General features: G+C 43.9%; 1 protein-coding gene across 3 annotated transcripts in view; it reads right to left on the bottom strand.

Moving 5' to 3' along the window:
• Positions 1-277: 277 nt before the first annotated feature.
• REXO1 (RNA exonuclease 1 homolog) overlaps positions 278-12,773 on the bottom strand; it is a 112,858-nt gene continuing 100,362 nt past the window's right edge. For 2 of the 3 annotated variants that reach the window (XM_031948131.1, XM_031948133.1), the window contains exons 12-16: positions 6,146-6,256; positions 4,757-4,872; positions 3,569-3,707; positions 1,162-1,282; positions 278-491 (exon numbers count right to left, since the gene is read on the bottom strand). In XM_031948131.1, coding sequence (XP_031803991.1) covers positions 403-491; positions 1,162-1,282; positions 3,569-3,707; positions 4,757-4,872; positions 6,146-6,256 — 576 coding nt within the window. In that variant the 3' untranslated portion in view covers positions 278-402. The other variant, XM_031948132.1, reaches the window with a different exon arrangement.

Here is a 12,773-nt window from a genome sequence, read left to right as displayed (position 1 = left end):
CTGGGTGTGCAGCTCAACATGACCTTGTGGGACCGGAAAGGCAAGAATCAGAAATGCTCATCTGATGGAGACAAGAGGTACAGGAGCCGGGGAGCCCAGCCCCTTGTGCTGAGCTGGCACAAGTCTCTAGATTCCACGAGCACCCCAAAGTGCACAGACACGCCGGGGGAAAGCATGCTGCTGGGCTGGGGCTAAGGGGGGAGCAGGGGCAGGGAGGGAAGGAGGGAGGGGCTCTGGTGGGGGGTGGGCAGGGGAGGCTCTTGTTGTTTGCAAGGTGAACAGTGTTAACTCTGAGGATTTATTGCACTGCTTTGGAGGAAGTGAGGGGACTGGGATGGTGATGGAGGGGATGAAGATAGAGATGGTTAAGGAGGAAGGGAAAGGGAAGGGAGGAGAGAGGAGTCATCGCTTGACTTTTGAGTCTTCTTTGATTTTCCAAATCATCAGTTCCATGCAAGAACTGGCATCTTCACTTGAATCATGGCCTTCCACTGTGGAGAGAGAGGGGAGAGGGAGAGTCAGTGTACAGCAACCCACGAAATCAAGCACAAATGAATGGAGCATCAGAGCTGGAAAGGAGAGCACCTCGTTTAAGCCCAACGCGGCCCAGAGAGAGGAAGGATTTGGCCAAGACTACACAGCTGGCAATGGCAGAACCTATAACACCCTGCCCACCAAAGCCCTCTTTGCACCATTGCAGAGCACACCCAAATTAGCTTCTAGCCATTTATAGAAAAAAAAAAAAAAAAGAGGGGGCAGCTAGATGGTGAGGTGGAGAGCATCAGCCCTGGAGTCAGGACGACCCGAGTTCAGCCTCAGACACTTAACAGCTGTGTAGCCCTGGGAAAGTCACTTAACTCCAATTGCCCCCTCCGAGAGAGAGAAAGAGAGAGAGAGAGAGAGAGAGTGTGAGAGAGAGAGAGAGAGAGAGAGAGTGAGAGTGTGAGAGAGAGTGAGAGAGAGAGAGAGAGAGAGGCAGGCTTCTGAGATCCAGCTCGACCCTGGGAAATTTGAGTCCATGCAGATCACAAAATCAAGATCTGACCACTAGTGTTATGACTCAAAGTGAGGCTCCAGCTGAGGGTCCATCTCATACCCAGGCCATCCTGTTCCACTGGCTCTGGTGGCAGGGCAGGAGGATGGCACAGTGGAACAACTCACCATTGTCCTGGATAATACGCTTGAGGTAGTCGGCCATCAGCGTCCGCAGTGCTCTCTTATAGGGGAGCCCAAGGCGGTGAGGGAAGACCACTGATGTGTCCACTACTGTGGTGTGAATAAGCTACAAGAGAGAAGAAAAGGGAATCAAGTGTGTAAGTGACCGTGAAGGTGCCCATGTGTACAGGCATTCTGGAATCCCAGTCAGGTCTCAGGTTCTGTCTGGGCTTTAGGGATTTATTCCATTCCCCTGAATCAGCCCAGTTCCAGAGCAGAATCTATTAGCCCTTCTGAAATAACACACCAGACAAAAGCTCCCACCAAACCAGTTCCTGTAGGAGTCAGCTTGAGAAGCCCCGGGACACAGGCCCCACCACCCGCAGAGGCCTGTTCTTTGTCAGCTACCATGTCTCCTCCCTCCTTAATGATGCCCACGCTCCCCAAGAGCCTGAGCAGCCTCCAGCAGCGGCAGGGGGCGAGTTCTTTGGTAAGCGCTAAAAGAACTCTGAAAAAAAAAAAAAACACACCAGCACCACAGACACACACGCACACAATCTCTCCACTGTTCTTCTTCCCGCAGGGTGGGACATGTTAAACCGAGACCAACTGGGCCAGGTGCCAGCCAGAGACCCAACCAGGGACAAACTGTCAGCTTTCTGAAGGCCGATCCTTTAGAAGGCAAAACAGCAGTTTCTCTTTTCCTGTTGTCTGCACAAGTGAGCCCTGCTCATCTTAATCCGCACGCATCCCTCTGCCCGGGTGGCTGACTGGACCCTCTAGTGGGGACAGGTGGAAAAGAATAAAGGGAAAATCTGACTTCTCAGCCGGCTCCCATTTCCAAAGTGTGTCAGGGGCTTCACAATACTCTGACAGGTCCTAGGAAGAGACTAAAAGATTGAGAGCTTCTTTGAGTCCAAACTCCACAAGGTACCAACAAGGAAACTGAGGCCCAGGGATTAAAATGGACACAGATGACACTAGGAAGGAGAAGCAGGACCAGGTTTGGAATCCAGCTTTTCTCTGCTAAGTTATGGGTATGTAGGGCTTCCTCACCACAAATCACTGTCCTTGTTTCCCAGAAGCAGCCGGCTTTCAGATCTAGGCCTCACTTGCCTAAGGTCAGAGTCAAGATGACTACAGTAAAACTACTCAGTGACCACAATTTCCTTCTGCTAAAGCAGATGCGTGGGTGGCCCGGCCTACCTCCACGTTGTCCTGGCCTCTCTCACAGCTGACTATGGCACGCTCAGATTTGACATGTCCGGAACAGAATTCCACGTCCCCTCGAAGCCTGCTCTTCTTCCAGACTTCCCTATCTTTGTCACCAGGTCCCCCTACTGCCACCTCCCATTGTCTTCCCCTCCTCATCTTCACCTCCCATTTCCCTCCTTCACAAAGATATCCCCAGGCCGGGGCTGCCTCCCTTTTGGCCCGGAAGTGGTGACAGCCAGCAGTTCTCTTGGCCTCAAGTCTCTTCCCTCTCCAATCAAACTTCCACAGTTGCCGGAGTGATTTTCCTAAAGTTCAGTTCTCACTATGTCAGCCACAAACTCCAATGATACTCTATTACCTCCAGGAGTAAATAGAAATTCTTCTGTCTGAATTTAGATCCTTTCACATCTGGGCCCCCACCTATCTTGCCAGACTTATTTACACACACGTGTGTGCGCACAATCACATACATGTGTACATATACAGTGTGTACACATGCATGCAAGGAGACAAGAGATACAAGAGCCAAGGAGACTGCCCTCTGTCTGTCTATATTTACATCTATATATATATATATATATTTTTTTATCTTTTCTCCTGCTCCACAGCTCCAGGTCATCCCCTCCCTCCAAGAACTACCTAGGTTTGGGAAAAAACAACAAAAAAGACAAATGGCTGAATTTCTTAGTAATAGGACTGTGTTTCTGTTCCTGATGAGAGAAAATGGAGACTATTTCCCTGCTAGCAATGCAGGCTGGCAATGATGACTTTATCAAGCTGGAGGTAGAGTTCCAAAAGGACAGTGCTCTGGGGAACCTAGAAAGGAAACCTTGACTTCCCCGAGATTCTCCTGCCCTGGTTTCTAGCTTTGTCCCCCAAAACTGTAACCAGAGTTTTTAGAGTTAGAGAAGTCCAGCACTTGAATTAGGCTGGGAGCTGACGTGTTAAAGGCGAGTGTCGCTGATAGGTGGACATCCAGCTCCTGGCCTGACCACCTCCCAACCCAGCCCAAGCCGGGGATCAAATAGCTCTGCTCAGCAGGAATTTCTTTCTCATATTGAGCTGAAGTTAGCCACCTAATATCCCTCCCACCAGTCTGCTCTCCTTTTTTGTTCTTTTTAGAAACCAGTCTAAGGAGTTGCTGAGGATGGGATGTATGGAGTAGGGTGGAGAAAGGAAATGAGGGGTAGACTCCTACCTTGAGAGCAAATAAGTCACTTTCTAAGCTGTGTCCTATCAAGATGGTGTCTGAACTGAACATGTTCAACAATACCGCCTGGACATCCCGAAGGGTTATACACGCATTCTGCAAGTCTTCTTCTGTCACCCCAGAAAACCTGCATGGAGAGACAGAGGTGCAGAGATCATCAGTCCTTTAAAGAAATATATCTTAGCAAACTTTCTATGAACCAGAGCCAGAGGGGGTTCCCAGAGGGCATCGAGATCAAACTTCACTTGAATAAGAATGCCACTGGACATATCCCCCTTTGCCTAGCCTACAGTCCAACCCAAGTGGACAGCTCCTTGTCCTCTGCTAATTTGAGCAGCTCCTATTTCTAGGCCTTACATAAGCTTCCAGGTTCAGTTCAGGTGACATCTTGATGAGTGAGAGTGAGCTCTTCTTCAGGCTTGACCTACCATTGTACCTGGATTTTTTCTTTATTCCACGCTATTCTCTACGGAAGCACACTTGTCCCCTCCTCCCTTCCCTGGGATCTGGGACATGTCCTGTACTCTTTGTAACCACAGTATTTTAGCACAGGGCTTTGCCAGTAGCAGGCACTTGTTGAACCAAATCACAGAGGTTTACATTCTAACCTCCATGGCACAGTCAGGCAAGAATTAAAGAGTTAAAATGTCCCAGAAGACTCGAGAATTCAGTGAAGATGGAGAGAGAAGAGAGGGACTGGCAATGCAAAGAAAGGTTTCATAGAGAAAAGGACTTAAGAGGAGCTTCTGATGATGAACAGGCTTTTGAAAGATCAAAAGGAGGATGAAAGGCATTCCAAGTCAGGGATATACAACGAAAAGATGGGGGGCGGGATGAACAAGATGTATGTATTGGTGACAATGAATTAATCTAGATTAGGAAGAAGTTTAAACATGGGGCCTAGAGTCAGATGATGGTGGGTCTCAAAGTAGGGAATTAATGTCCTAGACAACAAACAGGGAACCATTACCTTTCTAATGGGAAAAGATAAATGTGAGAAGAATGAGATCAGCAAGGAAAATGCCTGGACTTCCCCCAAAGAGACCTTTATCTCCCCCATCAGTGAGACTGGCAGAGAGTTTAAAAAGACAAAAACTCCAATTGAGCAAGGAAAGATCAAGTCAATTCTGTCTGCCCAGAGAACCTCTGAAACAGCAGGCAAAAATTCTCACTTACCTCGTGTTGTAATCCACAACTTTGTTGTCTGGTTTCACAAATGTGTCATAGACAACTTTCAGATCAGAGTTGATCACAGTTATTCTTGTTAGCTCCAGGCCTTGTTTGGTATAACACTAAAAGGAAAGCAAACGAACAGGGAAGGGCTCAAATGTAACAACTCATTTCAATATGTCAGGTGTATAAACAATTTCTTGGGATCCAGGTCCACACTAGACTTGATAACAGGAGAGTTTTAAACACAAAAGCTTAAAGAGACAGAAAAAAAATTCTGGTCACACAACTGGCTGCTTTTCCTTCCCCTTGCTCCTAACTTATCTCCAATCCCAAGAAAGACTTAAGGAAAACAAAAAAATCAATATAGGGAAATCCCAGGAGGCATCTTGAACCACTTGTATTTAAAGATAAAGCAGAAATGGATACAATTTTTCTGCGAAGGATTATGCCAGCCAAAGTTTAAAGCAGATGTGGGAGAACCTTTTCCATATGGAGAGCAATCATGACCCAAAGTTGGAGAGGGAAGGCTACAAACAATTTAAAGGAAACAAATCAAGGGTTTTGACCCCAGAAGTGAAGGAACTTCATGCTCAAACAGCCAAACCTATCCTTCAAAAGGAGTCAGTAAACCCTGAGGAGAAAATATTGGTATTATGAATTCTGATCACTGTCACCAGATATCAAGAAACATAATTTTGTTTAATAGAAACAATCAATTTTTAAAAAATATGCCACTTTGTCTAAAAGAAACAATCATTCTTTAAAAAATGTACTTTAACGCAAAAGTCAATGATGTGGGGGTGGCCAGAAAAAGAAATAAAGCCAATACAGCAGAGAAAGAAATGAAGAGGGAAAGCTATCCATAGGGGAAAAGAGTGGGGAAAAAGAGGCAAGAAGAGAAGAGTGTACTTGGTAATGTTCTTTTTTTGTTCTTTTATTAAGTTTTAGATAAATAAAAGAGAGGTAAGGATAAGAAAGCCTAAAAGACTCCAGAAGTTCTGAAGTCAGTAGTAATAAATTTGGGGCTGCAAAGTTAACACTCACAATCCTTTTAATTGTAAATACAGATTAATGGCTCCTTAGCTTTTCTTTATCCTGAAACATTGAGAGTTTCATGGCAACTTATCAGAAAGAAAATTAAAACTTTGAATTTCAGGCAGTAACCAACACACCTTACTTAACTTCAGGGCCAGCTGCAGGCCCACTAAGGTCCAGAGACCCTGTTTGAAAGGCAGAGCTGGTCCTGGGTATGGCAGGGGAAGGACAGGAAGTCCAGGCCAAGCAACACAGGCTTTACCACGGAAACAGGGGCAAAGCGCAGTGCCAACAATTACTGGAAAAAGTCCAGGTACAATGGATAGGGTGACACCAGTCACAGCCCCAGGGTCTTACCATCTCACAGTCGAGGGCATATATTCCTGGATATCCATCTGTAGAGGGAAGTTTTTCAAAGGTTTTCACAAACCCTTCAAGGTTGTCTTTACGGCCATCTTGCACATGTTGCTATAAGGGAGACAGATAGAAAGGCACTAAGATGCAGGTTGACTCTGATCATGGTTACATAGACTTTTCTTCTGGAAAAGGTTGTTAAATGGTCTACAAATAAGTAAAGCAACTTGACTTTAGCTGAGGTATCCCTAAGAACCCACTGAAGAAGCTGGAGCAGATGAAAGGTTTGTTAGGGCTTTCCCAGAGTTATAAACTCTGAAGGACTGGGGTCAAACACAAGTAGAAATGAGGTCACTGCAGCCCTCTTTGTAGTGGCCAGAAACTGGAAACTGAGTGGATGCCCATCAGTTGGAGAATGGCTGAATAAATTGTGGTATATGAATATTATGGAATATTATTGTTCTATAAAAAATGACCAACAGGATGATTTCAGAAAGGCCTGGAGAAACTTACATGAACTGATGCTGAGTGAAACGAGCAGGGCCAAGAGATAATTATATACTTCAACAACAATACTATATGATGCCCAGTTCTGACGGACCTGGCCATCCTCAGCAATGAGATCAACCAAATCAGTTCCAATGGAGCAATAATGAACTGAACCAGCTACGCCCAGAGAAAGAACTCTGGGTGATGACTAAAAACCTTTACATTGAATTCCCAATCCCTATATTTTTGCCCACCTGCATTTTTGACGTTCTTCACAGGCTAATTGTACAATATTTCAGAGCCCGATTCTTTTTGTACAGCAAAATAACGGTTTGGTCATGTATACTTATTGTGCATCTAATTTATATTTTAATATATTTAACATCTACTGGTCATCCTGCCATCTGGGGGAGGGGGTGGGGGAGGAAGGGAAAAATTGGAACAAGAGGTTTGGCAATTGTCAATGCTATAAAGTTACCCATACATATAAGCTGTAAATAAAAGGCTATTAAAAAAAAAAAAAAAAAGATGTTTTTACATAATAAACTAAAAAGCCAAAAGTGATGGTAGAACATAGAATTAGGGAATACAAAATGTCAGAACTAGATAAAATCTTAGGTTGCAGAGATTCTTAAACTGTGTGGATTTATTAAAAATATTTGTGAAAATTGTAAAAAAAAAAAAAAAAAATGAGGTCACCAATTTACATAAGGATCCCCTCGGTTACATATTGACTCAGAAAAACACACTGCATTTTAATATAATTTTATTTATTTCGTTAAATATTTCCCAAAGACATTTTCATTAGATTTAGATGGTACTGTGAACTTCATGTTTGACACCTCTGCTCTAAAATAGCTCCAAGTAAAGACAGAACCTCACATATCTAAGTGATTTAAGGTTTAACAGAGCACTTTTTCACTGAAACCGTATGAGGTAGAAAGTGCAAATAATATTAGCTCCCAATTTTACAAACTGGGAAATGGAAGCTCAGAAAGGTTAACATCCCACCTCTGGTCAGATTAGAACCAGGAGTCAAACCCATTTATCTTCTAATCACTAGAATTCAAGCTCTGAAAGCTTAGGTTCTAAGAGTTCTCCTATCTCTGATAGCTGTACAATGTATTACAGTATTCAGTGAGACCCTAGAACAGTACCTGGCTTTTAATATACAAATGTATTCATATTGCATGTACACGTGCGCACACACAAATACACACCCCTCTCACCTTTTCCCATCTGGTGTATTTCTCCCTCTTACCTCCATGTCACAAAATTCCTCATCTCCTTTAAGACTTAGTTCAAGAAGTACCTACATCAGCCCTTCCTGACCACTTCCCCCCAAACCCATTCCCCTCCCTAATGAGTCTGTATTTCCTCGGGATGTATTCTGTGTACATTTCTGTGGAGATGGGCAATGTGGCAAAGCCCCAAGACCCGGAGCCCCACCTCAGACAGGGCCTCCTCACTGGTCAGGGCCCAACGCAGCTTTCTTGGACCTTTAAAACTTGCTTTAGCAGAAGAAGTTCTTTACTAGGAACTCCTCTACCAGTGAAAGTCCTCAGAGCAAGCTCAATGCCTGTGCAGATGCTAGACTGCCAGCTCGGTGTGGGAAGGACCTAATTGAACTTTTGGCTGTGCACTCCCTGCTTCTGGCCTATGATAGACCCTTCCTAAGTGCATAGGGAACTGAGTGACTGAAGACAATTATTTTAGTCCATCCAGCCCCCCCCTAAATTGGATGTGGTTTTCAAAAAACTGAAGCCACTTTACAGTCTGGCTAGTTCTTCAGGCAGATGCAGAAACCTGGTCCTTGGAAGCCTGCCTGAGGCTGGCCCAAAGAATGTTGGTAACACGAGAAGCCCATGCTGGAATGGTTCAATGGCTTCCTTACCCATAATACCTTCTAAAGGATGACAAACAATGGGAATGCTTGTTGGTGATCAACAACGATATGATCTGCATGACTAATTCTTAATTCCACAACTAAAAACAATGCTATCCACGGACGTGGTAGAAATGCTCGGGTGCAGCGGCAAGACATGGAACAGTATGATCCAGATGGTGCTGGAGGAGAAAGTGAGGCTGTAACTGCACAGCCCTCCCTCGCTTAAATCCAATTCACTTGCAAGTCGTGACCTCACCTTCCTGTATCATGGTCCTTTTCCAGAAGGAAGGACAAACAACAAGAAACACTTGAATGAGGTGGGGGAAGAGCCTAATTTTTGTCAAGTCCTCTAACCCATCCCCTCCCCAAAAGTTTCAGCCATGTCATCACAGAATCCTAATGGAGTTGGAATGAGGCTTAGAGATTCTCTAGTCAAACACTCAAAGTGGTTAAGTGGCTTGTTCAAGGTCACACAGCTGATAATGGATAATAGGTGGATAAGAGCTGTGACTCCAAATCCAACACAAGGGCCATCTGGCTGCACTAAAGCCTATGTCAGTGGGTATTCCCCGGTACTCTCCCATCCAACTACAGACTAAGATCCACTCTGCATCTAAGATCAAACCAGATTAAGCATATTCAGGGGAGCACAGCCAATGTTTTCCTCTAGGCCCCACAAATCATCATGCAGGGCCCGGGACTAGAAACATAGAGGACATTTTTAAATGGAAGATTTTTTTTTAAAGAAATAGGAAATAATATAATATCAAAAATTCCAGTCTCTGCAGAACACAGAGGTTTATTTTGTGATATTGTCCAGGAAGACAATTACTCTGCTCTCATCCACCCTGGTCAGATACTATCTGGAACACTCTGTTCTGAAAATACATTTTAGACAGAAACTGACAAACCAGGAATATCCAGGGGAACATGATCAGAATGAGGAGGAGACCAAAGGTCATCCCAACTGACAATGAGATAAAGGAGTCAGCCAGTCTTGAAAATTAACAATTAGAGTTACCCCAAAATAGAAAAAGTTGCCTCTCAGCTCAAAGTTCCCTAGATTGGACAGGGGAAAGACAATAGCCTCTAGAGACCAACCACAGAGCACTACAATATAAAACAAAGTGATGGCAGTAAACAGGTCTTAAGAGGACTAAACCCACCAAACCCATGAAATGAAAAATCTATATGCATTTGAAAGACAAATGGAGGCCTGTTCTCAGAGCCTGGAAACAATGCTATCTCCAGTTGAATTCAAGTCGCTTCAATCAACTGGCTCCTCCATCCCTCTTCCAGCCATGTGGATTCTTCTTCCACCTAGATCTGAGGTTGCCCAGGAGTCACCGAAGTGCTCCTGAAAAGCTGCCCCAGGAAAAGGCTCTGCAGTTGTTCATCTGCTCTAGAAACAGGGAATTCCCCTCCACAAAGGTTCACACAAAGGTACGGAGACCCCTTTTACAATTCTCTACAGGAGGACAGCCTCTGAAATGACCTCTGCAAAAGGGAGAGTTCCAGTCTCAAATGCCTAATGGCCAGTGGAAAGAAATCTTCACATCTTATTTAGAGCACAAAAATTTGTGTCTAGAGTCTACTATGGCTTCCATTTGTGCTATTCTTCTCCCAACTCTGACTTTTGTCCTATAAAATTATAGGGAATTTATGTTTGAACATCTCTTAGTCTCCCTGTTGTGTACTGATTCTTCAGAGCAAAGAATAATAAGGAAAAAAGTTTGAGAATTCTTCTCTCTCTCCATAGCCTACCCACCCTTTAAGACACCACTTGGATCCTTCATCCTCTTGGAACTCCCTGGCTTCTTTGAGCTCCTTCCATTGCTACTATGGTCTTTCCCATCTGCAGCACACAGTGCAACACTTGTTAGTGTTCGTTCTCTAACCATCCATCAATACTCACACTGGTGTATCTCATACACCATACACAACTCACGTTCACACCCCTAGCCCCATCAAGATTGCTGGCACTAAAAAGGACCCAGAGAGATCATCTAGTCCATCCTTCCATCTGCAATTTGTCACATAAGTGCATGGCAGAGGCAGAGCCCAGGTCCTGACTCTTCCTGCTCACAGCACTGCACCAGGGGAAAGTGACACTTATCCCCTTCCCACAGCTACCTCCCTAGCAGGACTTGCCATGGGAAGCCTGCAGAATCAGAGAGCCAGGGCTTTCATCTCAACTCTGCTGCTTGCTATGTATCTTAAGTAAGCTTCTCTCACACCCCAATTCCTCCTCTTTTCAGATGGGGAGTTTAGACTAAGAGATCTCCCAAATTCTATTTCGGATGCTCTGTTTGGGTATGTCTTTGGGATTTTATTTGTCGACTAGCAAAGCAAACCCCCAAGGTGCCAGGCTCCACCAACAATCTGGACCCAAACACAAGGGCCAACTACAATACCTGTACCCAACACTGCTCTGCCCCCACCGACATGCCTTATTTTCATGGGAGCTATCCTCCTTGGTTCTAAGCACCAGCACCACTAACGAGATCTTATAAAAATTACACTGACCTTGTCAATGGACAAAAACAGAGGATGGGTATCACACGTGGACCATTGGAGTCTTATGCTATAAAAAAGTCTGGCTTCCAAAATAGCTAAAGCACTGAACAATAATAATTATTAAGAATAATTATCCTTTAATATAATGGTAACTGTGTTATTAATTAATAATAATTATATAATACTTATAATAATAAAAATTCTCCTTTAGGTGCCCTAGCTAGTATAGGAGCTAGCACAAAACAAGGAAGAAGCTTATAATCTATTCTAAGCCTATTTCCCTATTAAATGTGAGTAGTTGAATGAGATGTTCTCTAAGAATTCCTATAGTTGGAAAATTCTAGCATTCTATCATCAGAGCTCTCTGGTTTGGAACCTCTAAGCAAATGAGTCATATGAGTACTGGACCCACCAATACCACAAAATGAAAAATCTATATGCACTGAAAGATAAATGTCTCTCAGAGCCAGGAAACAATGCTAAAACCAGTTTAGCTCAAGCCACTAAAAATCAGCTTCTCCCTAGCTGCCCCAATCCCTTTTCAGTCACAATGGATTCCTCTACCACCTAGATCCGGGTTCTTGCAGGGACCATACAAGGAGTGCTCCTGAAGAACTGCACCTGCACTCTGCTGCCTGGCTTGCCTCTGCTCTCTGCTGAGGACCTCTGAGAATGGCCTGACAAATTTATGCAATCCCCACTGAGGGAAGTGGAAGAATGGGAGTGAGGAAGGGCAGCAGGGCATCTCCTAGACCTCTGCTTTTATTACCACAGGGCCTCAGGCAAGATTTTCTAGCCTGCCTAGGAAGAGAATGCAAGAATTAGACCGGATCTCACCTAAAAGATTTTCCACCTGTGACATCCTGTGTTCCTTCCAAGAGTTGATGATTCCACAGGAATTATACTTTTGGAGGCAAGGGAGTAGACTTATAGTTGAAAAGGTTCCAATGCCCAAAGACGTGGCTCTCTCCTCACTCTAAAAGGTTCTATGAAGATTTCTATCAATATTGATATGGGACTATCTTTCATTGCTGCTCTCCTTTCTAACCATCTCTGACTGGCTATGAGGTTTTTCCTAAATGCTATCTTTCATTAACTCTTCAAGAGACCCCCCTACCCCACAGAAGCTCCAAAGATATTCTTAACCTTATCCACACACTCTCGCAACTCAGATTAGTCTCACAGCACACTACTTTTATCCCTACTTCCAAAGTGGAAAACCAAAGCACAGCACTAGTGGGCAATTTTAGTACCATCATGCAACAAACTAGAGGCACAGCCAGGTCTTCTGACTTCTAATACCCATTTTGCCTACCTATGAAGCTGAGATAATGAGCTGGTAAGTTCCCAACTCCTCAAGGAAGACACTAACATTGAAAAATTAAGAGTATAATTATTAATATAGTAATTATATAATATAATTATATATCATATGTATAATTATATAATTAATATAATAATATATTATTATAAAAATTAAGAGTATAATTCAACATTTTGAGTTTTCCCAGAAATCAAAATCAAGTTCACTGGCTTGCCTTTTCTGTAAAATTTTCTTCACTAGAAAATGACAGGCACAGAACAACTGTGTCTTGAAGCTGGAACAGGTTACCACTGACCGCAGCTCCCCCTACCAGCACCTAAACAGAATTGCCCTCGATAATTTTCAAAGAAGAGAAAACCCAGTACCCAGATGAGCTTCTCCTTTCATCCAAGTACAGCTCTTATGATTCCTTC

The sequence above is a fragment of the Sarcophilus harrisii genome, chromosome 1 (genome assembly GCF_902635505.1).
Source record: "Sarcophilus harrisii chromosome 1, mSarHar1.11, whole genome shotgun sequence".
In the NCBI taxonomy this organism is placed as follows: Eukaryota; Metazoa; Chordata; class Mammalia; order Dasyuromorphia; family Dasyuridae; genus Sarcophilus; species Sarcophilus harrisii.
The sequence above is the reverse complement of the archived record's forward strand: the minus strand, read 5'-3'. Positions and strand labels throughout refer to the sequence as shown.